Source organism: Schistocerca piceifrons, chromosome 5 (genome assembly GCF_021461385.2).
Source record: "Schistocerca piceifrons isolate TAMUIC-IGC-003096 chromosome 5, iqSchPice1.1, whole genome shotgun sequence".
In the NCBI taxonomy this organism is placed as follows: domain Eukaryota; kingdom Metazoa; phylum Arthropoda; class Insecta; order Orthoptera; family Acrididae; genus Schistocerca; species Schistocerca piceifrons.
The window spans coordinates 143,735,498-143,752,205 of NC_060142.1; the positions used below are offsets into that span (position 1 = coordinate 143,735,498).

At 42.6% G+C, this 16,708-nt stretch overlaps 1 protein-coding gene across 2 annotated transcripts in view; it reads right to left on the reverse strand.

The window, feature by feature from the left end:
• Positions 1-16,708, reverse strand: part of LOC124797978 (histone H3-8-like) — a 99,366-nt gene that overhangs the window by 40,816 nt on the left and 41,842 nt on the right. For both annotated transcript variants that reach the window (XM_047261154.1, XM_047261155.1), the window contains exon 2: positions 1,712-1,958. In XM_047261154.1, coding sequence (XP_047117110.1) covers positions 1,712-1,948 — 237 coding nt within the window. In that variant the 5' untranslated portion in view covers positions 1,949-1,958. The remainder of the gene's footprint in view (positions 1-1,711; positions 1,959-16,708) is intronic.

Sequence of the window (16,708 nt, forward strand, 5' to 3'; positions counted from 1 at the left end):
TTGGGGCCAGTATTTATCTTTGTGCGTACATAGCATGCCTGTGTAGCGCTACATATATTCGACGGCAGAAGTAAGTTGTGGCGGCACCCACCAACTTTTTTCCGAATTTTCGCTGGCTTTGCACTCGATTCTAAGCCGTAGGTGGTTTTTTGGATTACAAAAAACCGGAAAAAAAGGGCGGCTTAGATTCGAGTAAATACGGTAGCTCTTTCCATTTTATTACCGAGCCAAAATCACTCACAACTCATTTTTTGTGCAATGAAACCAAAATAGAGGGAAATAATAAATAAATAAACAGCCAAACTTGGAAAATAAGAGGGTCCCAAAGTGCCACACTTTATTTTTGGGAGGAATGTGAAAATCGCAAGTTTTGTGTAAGCTTTCTTCCACTACAATTTAAAAATTGTGTTAACAGATTTCTCTGTTTGTTCCACAAAAAAAAGTATGACATACAACTTAATTTTATGTGAGTTACATAATTATAAAAAGTTATAAATAACCGGCCATGGGCACTGAATAGAATACATATAAAATCAGAGGTCAGCATTTTGAACACAGTCTGAAACAGAACAATAACAGACGAACACAGTGAAAAAAATGACGACAACTCAGTACTGATCTAGAAGCAATGGAACTGGAATGAGGAAAAAGAATGAGATTAGCCAAATGAAACTGAGGCAGTATCAAGGAACGGAGGAAATATAATGAAGAACAAGACTGGCCATAGTGAATGGTGAATGACTATTCCAGGGAATGAGACAGACTGCAACCAAAGTGAACTGTGACTGACTATTCCTTAGAAATCATTCCTTGGTCCCCCCCTTTCACTTTGCAAATCACCAGGTACAAAGAAACTGTTCACCAAACAAACCACATTTAGTTTTCATAGTGCTAGTCATATGGTGTGACGTGCATAGGTTCATATGACAACAGCAATAAGATTGTTGTGCCATATCCAAGATGGTCATGCCATATGCTTTCGGTGAAGTTTTGTGTGTGTGTGTGTGTGTGTGTGTGTGTGTGTGTGTGTGTGTGTGTGTGTGTGGTGTGTGGTGTGTGGTGTGTGGTGTGTGGTGGGAAGGGGGGGGGGGGGGGGATGCATTTGTTTTAGTGGGTGAGGGACAGAAACCTTCATACAATGTCTTGAGTGTACATAACTTTAAGTAAACTAATTTCAAAAATACCACATTAATCATGGACCACGACCTAGCCCAGATTACTTCCTGAGTAAATAGTTCATGTTCATCCTTTATTGGATCATTCTCAAATGTCTGAAAATGAATGCATAACGGACAGAGCAAAAGAAATCCATTTGTTTCAGTAGGCTACAATGTCAGAGGATTGGGAAAAGTAATATTTATCAATGTCAAATAAGGGATTTAGTTCACACTTCATGCATATTCTTTGAATTGTTAGACTTCCTGTAACATACCAGCATCTGATAGCACAGAGCTGTTGAAGGTAGCACAAAAATCTTTACTATAAAAATTGCTCATTTAAGAAGTTATTTCAGTAGCACCAATGATACTAAAGTCCACAACCCGCATCAGATTACGAGTCTACTGCTTGCTTTAAAAATTAATAGTCTACCAACACACATTCTTCCCAGAGAATGATATAAGTTGCACTCCTAAGAAGAGTCAAGTCTTGACGTTGCAGCCTTAACGTACACACAACTAATTTACAAAACAAAAACGTAAGTTATACTTACATGAGTTGAACTTTCTGGACCCTGCAGCAAGAGGCTGCTTCTGGAGAACCGTTTTTCCGGTGTTTGTACTTCATTTTCAGGATCGCTGTGGGGCTGGCTGTGTGTCTCTACTTCTCTTTGAGGAATGTATTGGTGCCGACTACGTGTTATTACTCCTCTTCTAAGGGTACTCTGTGGTGAACTGGTGCTAGCGCCATATGAACCACCTCTACTTGGTTCACTTTTCCTTCTTACCATCTTCGTAGGCCTGAAAACATATGATCAAGTAAATGAAATGTGTAACATGCAATAAACTAACTAAAAATAATGATCATCAGATTTCTGCTAGTGGAATTTTATTCTGCAGCTGCTGAGTAAATGCTCCCTAGATCTGTTTTCCAAAATTACAGAGCCCTTCAACTGTATCACTGCTAAACTGCTGGTTCCCCACGAACAAGATCCTCACAAGTCTGGTCCTTGAAAACCATGAGACAGGAAGACCTCTATGGTCTACTACTGAAGTTTTTTTTTATACAGCTTAAAAAGATTGCAGGACTGTACACTTCGTTTACAGCAATGCATTTCTTATGTTTTAGCTAAACTGTTTAAAAATCAGGATTTGCATCTTGTTTACGCTACTAGTAATAAACTTCAATATAATTATATTCACAATGAATGCCCCCAGTGAGATAGGTATACAGGATCAGACATACATAAATTGGACTGCAGCAATTGTGGAAAATCATATATAGGCCAGAATGGCAGAAGGTTCAAGACCAGGTTCAGGGATCACTTGGTAACTAAGGAAAGTCAGATTAAACAAAATTTTGCATTTAGTGAGCATCTGAAGTACAGCGAGCAGCAGTTCTCCACACTAGAAAACCCAAGGATACTACACCTCACTCAGAAGGGGAAGAAATTGAATCTACTACAGGATCTGGAAATCACTAAACCTCTCAGACTTTGGCAAAGATAGATTGCTGAACGATCAACTAATTAGCAGTAATCAAAGATATTATGATACAATGTTACCAGTGTTCCGAAAGTTGCTGCAACAATTATTTTATGTCGACAGCATTACTCTCATTGTTTTAATGACCAAGAATATTTCTGTCTCTTTGTTTGCAATGCTTAACACTGCCCCTGTTCCCAGTATCTTGAAGTTTTATTGATTTAGAATACTTACACTACGACTGTACCCTCAAATTTAGCTGTTTTACACTGAGTGACTGAGTTCTAATGACATATTGTGATTCATTGTTCTTTATGTAATCATTTTACCTATTTTTTATATGGGGGTACCTTTATTTCATCTGAGGGTTTTGTGTGTCTGCACTGGTTTGCTTATATTACTAGTTTTATCGAATTTTGTTTTTCGAAATATGCCTTAAGTCGGTCATGCGTGCCACCTGGGTACTTCTTGCCGCACTAGACACAGCACCTGTATCTCAATTTTTCATAGTAATGTTTGTGTGCGCATCAGTACAAACATTTTGCCACGTGCGGTTAGTACCGCAGTTCTGTAAGCTTGTCTCTATCTTGTACTGCCACGGCAGGGCTGGCTTGTGTGCTCAAGGCAACATACAATAACCTAGGAAAACTTTACTGCCACATATTTGTACTTTCTCAGTGTTATTCTGGCTATTTCTCTCATTTCACTGGGTCCACTTCATGGTTTAGATGTTTTGTGATGGACAGATTATATATCCTGCTACTTTGGGGTCTATTTTACATTATATGAGGTTTTATGACTGATTGGTCACATATCAAGCTACTTTTATTTAAGTTTTTATTGCTTTCAGTGCATGTTGTCTGTGTAACTGTGCAAGATAGGACCATGCCCTTCCCCTCCACTTGTATCTAATTGATTGGTTTTCTTATTTTTGTAGGCAATCTGATGATGCCCCAAAAAGGTGAAATGATTGGCATTAAACAATTTCCCAACCGAGACAGTTTTTGTCCTGAAAAATAAATATAAGTATCTGAATACATATATGACACATTAAAATATCTTTACAAGAAACAATATAAATGCACTGCTTGCTAACTTCAGTTTAATGCTATAAATGTGTGACACAAGTAAATGTTATTGTATGAGCATTTCCGGCAACTAACCACAAAATAATAATTGTGAAGACCAGAGCTTTCCCCCAGTGACTGATATGGTGTATACAAAATGGGAAACGGGAAGAAAATAATGAATTCTGTTCGTATGTTTCTTTTACAGAAGCAGCTTATAGCACGGCTTCTCAACATAGTGAATATATTGTGTAGAGAAACCATACTAAAATACACAACTCCTCAACAAAGAACAGTTTGGTTTCCAAAACAGCAGAACTACAGTTTGCAAAAGTGGTGCCTGAAGCTCTTGACTAGGGTGACTGTGTTACAGGTACAGTTTTAGTCCAGTCAATGCTTTCAACACTGTTGGAGAGAAAAGAAAAGAAAAAAAAAGAAAGAAAGAAAAAAATGGGGGAGGGGGGCTACTGAACCAGGAGCACAATGTATAGGAGAACCAATTTATGAGTAGTTTAGGTCACGCTTGAAAAACAAGGCGCTTTATTTAGAAACCTACGGATCAGATGATGATAAAGTAACAGATCCACCACATATTAACATGCCTCTTCTATAGCGTAGACATAAGATATTACGAAAAAATCTCTTTGTGGTGACAGCAACATCATAGTCACTGACGAAACACTAAAACTGCTACAACTCTATATGCGCCCGCCCCCACACACACACACACACACACACACACACACACACACACACACACACACACACTATTACTACCAATCGCGCGCGCGCACACACACACACACACACACACACACACACACACACACACACACACTCTATTACTACCAATCACGATTAGGATGAAAGTTTCACCAACGACGATATGGTCATGTATACAAATAGTGATCCAATACTATCAAATGTTTTTTATTTTTCCGGTCTTTGATCACAATATCAATTCTTTAGACGATGACCAGTTTCAGTCCGTAATGACCACCCTCAGGTCTACAATATACTAATACACACACCTAGTGAGCAGTGTGTCTTTCAACATAATACAGCAATACGTATCACAATATACTATCATACAACCAGGGAAATGCATAGATAAAATACAGTAACCGTACCTTTTTTACACAATGTCCTAAAGTGATAAGGCCATAATGGCATCGTCACATATATCTAAAATAAGGTGTAGAATAGGCCACATCGTCCACACAGTCATTATTGCATATGGCTACTGAAGTACAGTAGCTACCAGAAATCTGTTTGCCTACATTCTCCCTAGATGTCGCTACTGTGGGCTTAGATGTAGTCATCATTTATGCAAAAAAACATAATCTGATACAAACACATAACGTAAAATACATGTAGCAGACTTTTAAAATTGATAACTATCATGGAAACCAATTGTGATACATTAAAAGACGAATACAGTTACCCATATAAAATTATTAAACGGAAATATATGAAGAGAACAGGACTGATCCTTTTTTTATGGTGAATATGGCCAACAATTAATATACATAATACATTGCCTTAGCAACCTATAAATTGCCTATCAAAGCTAAAATGTCTATATGACAACTGACAAAAGGACAGATCAATGATCAGCGTCCTCTGTTGGGTCAGCCGTCAGGCTGTTCTGTAGACGCGCACTGATGTTAAGAACTTAACCACTAGAGGGCTTTACATACAATGTGATATGTCCCCCACAGAAAACAATTACACAACATATTAACAGTCAATAAATAAAATTATTTAGTCTGGCTATACATTCCATGAATAGGTAGGACATAATCAGTTACAGGATTAGAGTGACTAATGTATGGAAGTAAGGCAAATGCGTACTGCTCTCAACATGAATCATCAAGTAAGGCTAGGTATAAATACGTGAGGCATTATTTGGTTACCGTAGCATGTTATCAAACAATGCAAAGTAGGCATTGGGCACAAAATAGCTTTGTCCATTGAGTACCCTAGTGGGCTCATGTTTTTTGGCTTTGTAAATCTCCAAGTCGAGAGTGCGACCCTTCTCTCATAAAAGGGCCTTTTTCACCTCTATGTTCCACCGCCATTTTAGATTACCATTGGCCGATGATGAAATATGCCAAGAACTTAGTACATTAAGGCAAATTGTAGTAGCCAACGCTTTCTCAGCTAAAGATGTTATGCATCCATACAATAGGATAGAAAAACAGAAAGTAAATCGTAGGTAGACCCACAATCACCTAGAAAAAAGAAAGAATAAAGAAAACCTGAAAGCTATTCCAATGAAATTTTACGGAAAAATGTACCAACAAACAGAAAAGTGTTTGAATAAATGTAAGGTTAGATGTGGTTTTCAAGTTAACAACACCCTGAAACTCCGCGTAAAACATAGTTTGAGTAAAGATTCTGATAAATTTGACGGTTCTGGGATTTACAAGATCGTTTGTAGTAATTGTGACAAATTTTAATTTGGTCAGACTGGCCATTCTTTTAAAATTAAGACTCAGGGACCATTTGCAGACACATAACAAAACTGCATTGGGAATGCATTTGGTAGAAACCGGCCACACTATAGGCAATATCGAGAGTTATATGCGTATTCTGCATAGGGCAGAGAAGGGTCGCGCTCTCGACTTGTCGGACGAGTTGGAGATTTACAAAGCCAAAAAGCATGAACCCACTAGGGTCCTCAATGGACAAAGCGATTTTGTGCCCAATGCCTACTTTGCTTTGTTTGATAACGTACTACAATAACCAAATAATGCCTCACGTTTTTATACCTAGCCTTACGTGATGATTCATGTTGAGAACCGTACGCATTTGTCTTACTTCCATACATTAGTCGCTCTAATCCTGTAACTAATTATGTCCTACCTATTCATGGAATGTATAGCCAGACTAAATAATTTTATTTATTGACTGTTAATATGTTGTCTAATTGTTTTCTGTGGGAGACATATCACATTGTATGTAAAGCCCTCTAGTGGTTAAGTTCTTAACATCAGTGCACGCCTACATAACAGCCTGGTGGCCAGCCCAACAGAGGATGCTGATCATTGATCTGTCCTTTTTTCAGCTGTCATATAGACATTTTTAGCTTTCATATAGGCAATTTATAGGTTGCTAAGGCAATGTATTATGTATATTAATTGTTGACCATATATTCACCATAAAAAAAGGATCAGTCCTGTTCTCTTCATATATTTCCGTTTAATAATTTTATATGGGTAACTGTATTCGTCTTTTAATGTATCACAATTGGTTTCCATGATAGTTATCAATTTTAAAAGTCTGCTACATGTATTTTACGTTATGTGTTTGTATCAGATTAGGTATTATTATTATTATTATTATTATTATTATTATTATTATTATTATATATTTTTTTTCATAAATGATGACTACATCTAAGCCCACAGTAGCTTAGATTAGATTAATACTAGTTCCATGGATCATGAATACGGTATTTCGTAATGATGTGGAACAAGTCAAATTTTCCAATACATGACATAATTAAGTTAATATAACAACTTTTTTTTTAATTTTATTTGGTTTTTTTCTTAATTTATATCTAAAAATTCCTCTATGGACTAGAAGGAGTTGTCATTCAGAAATTTTTTTAATTTCTTCTTAAATACTTGTTGGTTATCTGACAGACTTTTGATACTATTTGGTAAGTGACCAAAGACTTTAGTGGCAGTATAATTCACCCCTTTCTGTGCCAAAGTTACATTTAATCTTGAATAGTGAAGATCATCCTTTCTCCTAGTATTATAGTTATGCACACTGCTATTACTTTTGAATTGGGTTTGGTTGTTAATAACAAATTTCATAAGAGAGTATATATACTGAGAAGCTACTGTGAATATCCCTAGATCCTTAAATAAATGTCTGCAGGACGATCTTGGTTGGACTCTAGCTATCATTCTGATTACACGCTTTTGTGCAGTAAATACTTTATTCCTCAGTGATGAATTACCCCAAAATATGATTCCATGTGCAAGCAATGAGTGAAAATAGGCGTAGTAAGCTAATTTACTAAGATGTTTATCACCAAAATTTGCAATGACCCTTGTTGCATAGGTAGCTGAACTCAAACGTTTCAGCAGATCATCAATGTGTTTCTTCCAATTCAATCTCTCATCAATGGACACACCTAAAATTTTTGAATATTCTACCTTAGCTATATGCTTCTGATTAAGGTCTATATTTATTAATGGCGTCATACCATTTACTGTTCGGACTGTGTCTTATCAAAATTCAGTGAGAGTCCGTTTACAAGGAACCACTTAGTAATTTTCTGAAAGACATTATTGACAATTTCATCAGTTAATTCTTGTTTGTCAGGTGTGATTACTATACTTGTATCATCAGCAAAGAGAACTAACTTTGCCTCTTCATGAATATAGAATGGCAAGTCATTAATATATATTAAGAACAACAAAGGACCCAAGACTGACCCCTGTGGAACCCCATTCTTGATAGTTTTGAGGAATGTGCTGATCTTCGCATATCATGAGAACTGCTTATTTCAACTTTCTGCACTCTTCCAGTTAGGTACGAATTAAACCATTTGTGCACTGTCCCATTCATGCCACAATACTTGAGCTTGTCTAGCAGAATTTCATGATTTACACAATCAAAAGCTTTTGAGAGATCACAAAAAATCCCAAAGGGTGGTGTTCGGCTATTCAGATCATTCAAAATTTGATTGGTGGCATTTTCTGTTGAAAAACCTTTCTGGAAACCAAACTGACATTTTGTTAGTGCTTCATTTTTACAGATATGTGAAGCTACTCTTGAATACATTACTTTCTCAAAAATTTTGGATCAAGCTGTTAGAAGGGAGATTGGACGGTAATTGTTGACATCAGATCTATCCCCTTTTTTATGCAAAGGTATAACAATAGCATATTTCAGTCTATCAGGGAAAATGCCCTGTTCCAGAGAGCTATTACACAGGTGGCTGAGAATCTTACTTATCTGTTGAGAACAAGCTTTTAGTATTTTGCTGGAAATGCCATCAATTCCACGTGAGTTTTTGCTTTTAAGCAAGTTTATTATTTTCCTAATTTCAGAGGGAGAAGTGGGTGAGATTTCAATTGTATCAAATTGCATAGGTATGGCCTCTTCCATTAACAGCCTAGCATCTTCTAATGAACACCTGGATCCTATTATATCCACAACATTTAGAAAAGGATTATTAAAAATATTTTCAACTTCTGACTTTTTGTTCATAAAGTTTTCATTCAATTTGATGGTAATACTGTCTTCCTGTGCTCTTGGTTGACCTGTTTCTCTTTTAATAATATTCCAAATTGTTTTAATTTTATTATCAGAGTTGTTGATTTCAGACATGATACACATACTTCTGGATTTTTTAATAACTTTTCTTAATATAGCACAGTAGTTTTTATAATGTTTGATAGTTTCTGGGTCACTACTCTTTCTTGCTGTCAGATACATTTCCCTTTTCCGGTTACAAGATATTTTTATACCCTTAGTAAGCCATGGTTTGTTACATGGTTTCTTACGAGTATATTTAACTATTTTCTTGGGGAAGCAGTTTTCAAATGCATTTACAAAAGTGTCATGAAATAAATTATATTTTAAATTGGCGTCAGGTTCACGGTACACCTCATCCCAGTCTAACTGCTGTAGGCTTCCCCTGAAATTCGCAATTGTTAAATCGTTGACTGAACGTACTACTTTGGAGGACTGTTTAGTACTGCTGGATGGAGCTATGTCGTATATTGTAACTAGCTGTGCACCACGATCAGAAAGACCATTCTCAACAGGCTGAGCATTTATCTGGTTAAACTTATCTTGGTCTATAAAGAAGTTATCTATCAGTCAGCTGCTATCCTTTACCACCCGAGTAGGAAAATCAATAACGGGTGCCAAATTGAAAGAACCGAGTAATACTTCAAGGTCATTTTTCCTATTACCCTCTTTCAGACAATCTACATTGAAGTCCCCACAAATAATAATTTGCTTCCCCCTGTCTGACAGACAGCACAACAAGGAGTCCAAATTTTTCAGAAATAGATGAAAATTTCCCGATGGGGACCTATATACAGTTACAATTATAAATGTGCTTTTATTTAATTTAAGCTCACAGGCACATGCTTCTATATGTTTCTCTACACAAAAATTTTTTGTTTCTATACTTTTTGCACAATGATAACTTTCGACATATATGGCAACTCCTCCTTTCTCCATATTTTCTCTAATTACATGTGCAGAGAACTTATACCCACTTACATTTACCTTATCCATATCAGTAACAATGTGATGCTCAGACAGGCATAGTATATCTATTTTATCCTCAGCTTCTAAATCTTCTAAACAAACCAGAAGCTCATCTACTTTATTCTTTAAACTCCCAATATTTTGATGAAATATACTTACATTATTTTTAATTATACTTTTATGAGAAACTTTCCTTATTCTAACATTTGCAGTACTCTCCTGTCTGAGTTTCTCATTGTGCTTAGGCCTAGTTCCTATACCAGTGGTCACATGGTGTTCAGAGAGGCAGATTATGTCAACTGGGTTGGGTGACTTTACTTCATCAATGCAATTACCTAGGACTGAGATACAACTTGGTGGAGATAAAATTTCTGGTGATTGGTGAAAATTTATAATTGACAGCTGTGATTGGTGATCCAATGTGCTAGAATTGTGCTGTTTAATTTCTTTCCTAAACTGAAGATTTGTTTCAATCCTGACCTCTCGTCTGAACTTGACATCTTTCTGTCTTACCTATCCTAAAAAAGGTGCTGCTCCAACACCTGTAACCACTGGTATTTTACCATTCATGGCAGTGCCTCCCCCTCCTTAAATTTCCTGCTATTACCCCAGCCGGTTACCTTTCCCTTTCCTGTTGAGATGTGGGCCTTTTTTTTTTTTTTTAAGGGCGCACAACTTCAACGGTCATTAGCGCCCAGACTACGTTAGGAATGCACCGCGAGTCACAAGTTTAAAACAGCAACGAAACGGAAAACACGATAAAAGACAGACTGACAGGCATAGGATTAAAAAAACAGCATAATCAAATGTCCTGAGAGAGGGTTGTCAAGTTGATAAAATGAAGAACGCGAGCAGCTGCTTGTGGGTCATCCGCTAAAATGGCATCTAGAGTACATGGCAGGCCAAGATCAAGACGTAGTGTGTTAAAATCCGGACAGGACGTTAAAATGTGGCGGACCGTCAGCAATTGCCCACATGGGCAGAACGGCGCCGGCGCAGCCGTCAGCAGATGGCGATGGCTGAACCGGTAGTGTCCAATTCGTAACCGGGCCAAAACTACCTCCTCCCGCCGAGAAGGGCGTGAGGAGGACGTCCAAGCCATTCAGCATGCCACAGCGATAAAATGCGCCGACAAATGACCCTGCTACAATCTGACGAAGGGACACAACAAAAAGCTGTCCGAGGCTGGAGGACCGCAGCCTTGGCCGCGGCATATGCAGCTTCGTTCCCAGGGATACCGACATGGCCAGGAACCCACAGAAAGCTAACCGGAGAACCGACGTCCACCAGCTGCTGAAGAGAGCGTTGGATCCGGTGCACGAAAGGGTGAACCGGGTACGGATCACTGAGGCTCTGGATGGCGCTCAGGGAATCGGAGCAGATGACATAAGCAGAATGTTGGTGGCGGCAGATGTAAAGAACAGCCTGGTAGAGGGCAAAGAGCTCAGCTGTGAAGACCGAACAATGGCCATGGAGCCGGTATTTGAAACTTTGTGCCCCGACAATAAAAGAACACCCGACCCCGTCATTGGTCTTAGAGCCATCTGTATAAATGAAGGTAATATTAATGAACTTCGAACGAAGTTCGACAAAACGGGAGTGGTAGACCGAACCGGGGGTAACCTCCTTTGGGAGCGAGCTGAGGTCAAGGTGAACGCGAACCTGAGCCTGGAGCAAGGTGGCGTGCGGCTCTCGCCCACCGAAAGGTTGCAGGAAGTGAAAAATTAAGGTGTTGAAGGAGGCGACGAAAGCGAACTCCAGGGGGTAGCAGGGCAGAGACACACAACCCGTATTGACGATCGAGAGAGTCGTCAAAAAAGGAACGATAAGACGGGTGGTCGGGCATTGCCAGTAGCCGACAGGCATACCGACAAAGCAGTATATCGCGCCGGTAGGTGAGTGGCAATTCACCAGCGTCAGCATGAAGACTCTCAACGGGACTAGTATAAAACGCTCTGATCGCAAGTCGTAAACCCCGATGTTGTATGGAGTTGAGGCGGCGTAAGATGGATGGCCGTGCAAAGGAGTATACAAAGCTCCCATAATCCAGCTCGGAGCGAACGATCGACCGATATAGGCGAAGTAGGACGGTTCGATCCGCTCCCCACGACATACCACTGAGAACACGGAGGACATTTAGAGAACGGGTACAACGGGCAGCCAAATGTGACACATGTGGAGACCAGCTAAGTTTCCTGTCAAATGTAAGACCTAAAAATTTTGTTGTCTCCACGAATGGGAGAGCAACGGGACCGAGTCGTAAGGAGGGTGGGAGAAACTCTTTGTAGTGCCAGAAGTTAATACAGACCGTCTTCTCGGCAGAAAAACGGAAGCCACTGGCGACACTCCAGGAGTAAAGACGGTCAAGAGAACGCTGAAGACAGCGCTCCAGGAAACATGTACGCTGCGCGCTGCAGTAGATGGTAAAATCGTCCACGAAAAGGGAGCCTGATACATCAGCTGGGAGGCAATCCATTATTGGATTGATCGCTATGGCGAAGAGAGCGACGCTCAAAACTGAGCCCTGTGGCACCCCATTCTCCTGGCGAAAGGTGTCTGACAGGACAGAACCCACACGTACCCTGAACTGTCGATCCATTAAAAAGGAACGAATAAAAAGAGGGAGGCGACCGCGAAGGCCCCATGTATGCATGGTGCGGAGAATGCCCGCCCTCCAACAGGTGTCGTAAGCCTTCTCCAAATCAAAGAACACAGCCGCGGTCGGGCGCTTCCGCAAGAAGTTATTCATAATGAAGGTCAACAAGGTAACCAGATGGTCAACAGCAGAGTGGCGCCTACGAAATCCACATTGTACATTGGTAAGTAGGCATCAACACTCGAGCAGCCAAACCAAACGAGAGTTAACCATTCGCCCCATCACTTTACAGACACAGCTGGTAAGCGAGATGGGTCGATAACTGGAAGGCAAGTGCTTGTCCTTCCCCGGCTTAGGGATCGGGACAACAATAGACTCGCGCCAGCATGCGGGAACATGTCCCTCAATCCAGATGCGATTGTAAGTACGAAGAAGAAAACCTTTACCCGCAGGAGAAAGGTTCTTCAGCATCTGAATATGAATAGAATCAGGCCCTGGAGTGGTGGACCGTGACCGGCCAAGTGCGTTTTCGAGTTCCCGCATGGTGAATGGGGCATTATAACTTTCACGATTCGAGGAGCGGAAGTTAGGTGGCCTAGCCTCCTCTGCCTGTTTGCGGGGGAAGAAGGCAGGGTGGTAATGAGCGGAGCTCGAAACCTCTGCGAAAAAGCGGCCGAAGGCATTGGAGATATCCTCAGGGGCCACAAGGACGTCATTCGCGACCGTCAAGCCAGAAACTGGTGAGTGGACCTTAGTGCCAGATAGCCGGCGCAGGCTACCCCAGACAACAGAAGAAGGAGTAAAACTGTTGAAGGTTCTTGTGAAAGCAGCCCAGCTGGCTTTCTTTAATAATACGACGACACTGTGCACGTAATCGTTTATAATTGATACAATTCGTTTAAAGGTGCGTAAAGCACGTCAACGAGCACGTAAAGCGTCTCTACATGCTGCGGTCCACCAGGGAACCGGTACGCGACGTGGAGAAGAAGTAGGGTGAGGGATGGAATATTCAGCAGCAGTGAGAATGACTTCCGTGAGGTGTGCGACCTGACGATCGCAGCTTGTGAAGGTTTGATCCTGAAAGGTCGCCCTGGAAGAGAAGAGCCCCCAGTCTGCTTTGGAGATGGTCCAACTAGATGAGCACAGAGAGGGGGTATGCTGCAGGAGATGGATAACACACGGGAAGTGGTCGCTCGAATATGTATCAGAAAGTGCATACCACTCAAACCGGCGTGCAAGTTGGGTAGTACATATAGAGAGGTCTAAATGGGAATAGGTGTGAGATGTGTCCGAAAGAAAAGTAGGGTCGCCAGTATTGAGGCAGACAAGATTGAGCTGGTTGAAAAGGTCTGCTAACAGGGAGCCCCTCAGGCAGGACGCTGGAGAGCCCCAAAGGGGATGGTGGGCATTGAAGTCTCCAGTTAACAAAAATGGTGCAGGTAGCTGAGCAATAATTTGCATCATGTCTGCCCTGGCAACGGCACATGACGATGGAGTGTAAACGGTACAAATGGAAAATGTAAAAGTGGGGAGAGTAATTTGGACGGCAACTGCCTGCAGGTCGGTGTGCAACGTGATGGGATCGTAGTAAATATCATCCCGGACCAGCAACATAACCCCTCCATGAGCTGGGATACCTACCACAGAGGGTAGGGCAAAACGCACAGAGGTGTAGTGTGCCAAGGCAATTTGATCGCATGGGCGTAGCTTCGTTTCCTGGAGGGCTACGACGAGCAGACAGTGCAAGCGGAGCAGCAACTTCAAGTCCTCTCGGTTGGAGCGAATGCTGCGAATATTCCAGTGAATAAGTGCCATCGTAAGAAGAAAAGGAAGATGGATGAAGGGGTCACCTCGAAGGCCGCTGAGGGCCTGGCTTCGAGCGAGCACTGCCGCCGCTATCAGTAGGCGGACAGTCATAGTCCATTGGTTCTATAGGTTCATCGGCCATCTTGGTAAGATGGCCGGGAGGGGGAGCTTCCTCCGCCGGTGAACGGCCAGATGTACGGCTACCAGCGGTGCGGCCAGGTGAAACGGATGACGGCCTGGGGCGGCAACCGCTGGGTGGCGCAGGAGAAGAAATGCGCCGTGGCGGAGAAGGAGAACTGTGCTTCCTAGGAGCCTTCTTGGAAGGTCGTTTGGTGGAAGTACCGGTCGATGGCTGGGAGGTCGAGGTACATAGGAAGTCTGCACGGGACGGTTCCTTCTTGAAGGCCCGTGCATCTGACTTCTGGGTCTTCGTCTTAGCAGAAGCTGATGAAGGGTCTGGTGTCTGTGGGGTGATGGGAGGAAGAGGAGACGTCGACCGCGCGATCTTAGCACTGGCCGAACGGACGACCGTGGTGCTGAAGGTCAGATCGCATGTCTGGGTTGCCACCTCCCTGGTAGTCCGAGGAGAGGAGAGGACAGTACTGTATTTCCCCACTGGGAGCAGCGTGGGCTTCCTACTAGTCAATAGCTTGCGAGCAGCCGAGGTGGACACTTTCTCTTTGACCCGAATTTCTTGGATACAGCGTTCTTCCTTATAGACGGGACAGTCGCGGGAGGATGCTGCATGGTCACCCTGACAGTTCACACAATGAGGAGACGGAGGTGGACAGTCACCCTCATGGGCATCCCTGCCACAAGTGACACATTTAGCCGCATTGGAACAAGACTGTCGAGTGCGATTGAAACGCTGACACTGGTAGCAGCGCGTAGGTGTCGGGACATAGGGGCGAACAGAAATAATCTCTTAGCCCGCTTTGATGCACGATGGCAGCTTAACACTATCAAAGGTCAAGAAAAGTGTCCGGGTCGGTACAAGGTCATTGTTGACCTTTTTCATGACCCTATGGACAGCCGTCACGCCCTGCTCAGCGAGGAAAGACTGAATCTCCTCGTCAGTCAATCCGTCGAGGGATCTAGTATAGACCACACCACGAGACGAATTCAAAGTTCGGTGAGCCTCCACCCGGACAGGGAACGTGTACAGGAGTGTGACTCGAAGCAGTTTCTGTGCCTGAAAGGCGCTCTCAGTTTCGAGTAACGAGGTACCATTACGCAACCTCGTACAAGACTTAACAGTACCGGCTATGGCATCTACGCCCTTCTGGATAACGAAAGGGTTGACAGAGGAAAAATCCTTTCCGTCCTCAGATCGAGAAATGACGAGGAACTGTGGGGTAGGCGGTAGTACTTTTGTCACTGGGGGCTGGTCATGTTTCCGTTTGTGGGCAGAAGTCGAGAGAGAAGAAGAGAAATCCATTGTGAAGGAATCCCCCATGATTGCCAGCGACTCCGATGGCGCGCTCCTTCCTTATGGGGACCCTCTCAGAGGGCACTCCCGCCTTAGGTGAATGTTTACACCTCAGGTCACACCTCCTGAGAAACAGACGGAGGGACCAATCGGCATGGTCAGAAGGTATCAGCTCAGGCAATCACCCCTCCCTGGGCCTGGCCTTTACCAGGGGGTACGTGCGTGCCTTACTTGTCTACCCAGGGCGGGGTTTTACGCGTTACCCCGTCACCGGCTACACGTGCGAACGCGTGGGTCGGCCTTCAGGCGCGCACAGGGAGGAAGGAAGAAGAGGAAAAGGAAGAGAGAGAGGACAGACTGACTCAAACGCCGAAGCGGAGACCAGAGAAGGCAAGGAGACGAAGGCAAGGGAAAGAAGGCAGGGGAAAGAAGGCAGGGGAAAGAAGGCAGGGGAAAGAAGGCAGGGGAAAGAAGGCAGGGGAAAGAAGGCAGGGGAAAGAAGGCAGGGGAAAGAAGGCAGGGGAAAGAAGGCAGGGGAAAGAAGGCAGGGGAAAGAAGGCAGGGGAAAGAAGGCAGGGGAAAGAAGGCAGGGGAAAGAAGGCAGGGGAAAGAAGGCAGGGGAAAGAAGGCAGGGGAAAGAAGGCAGGGGAAAGAAGGCAGGGGAAAGAAGGCAGGGGAAAGAAGGCAAGGGAAAGAAGGCAAGGGAAAGAGTAAGGAAGACAGTGAGATGGAGAAGAACAAAGAAAGGAACCAACCAAAGAAGGAAGAAACGAGAAGTAAAAAACCAAAAAGACCACAAATATAGGTCGTGGGACCGTCCGTCTCCGGACGCAGGCGCTAACTACCCCCTTGAGGGGGATGGACCCCTTTTAGTCGCCTCTTACGACAGGCAGGAAGACCTCGGGCCTATTCTAACCCCCGG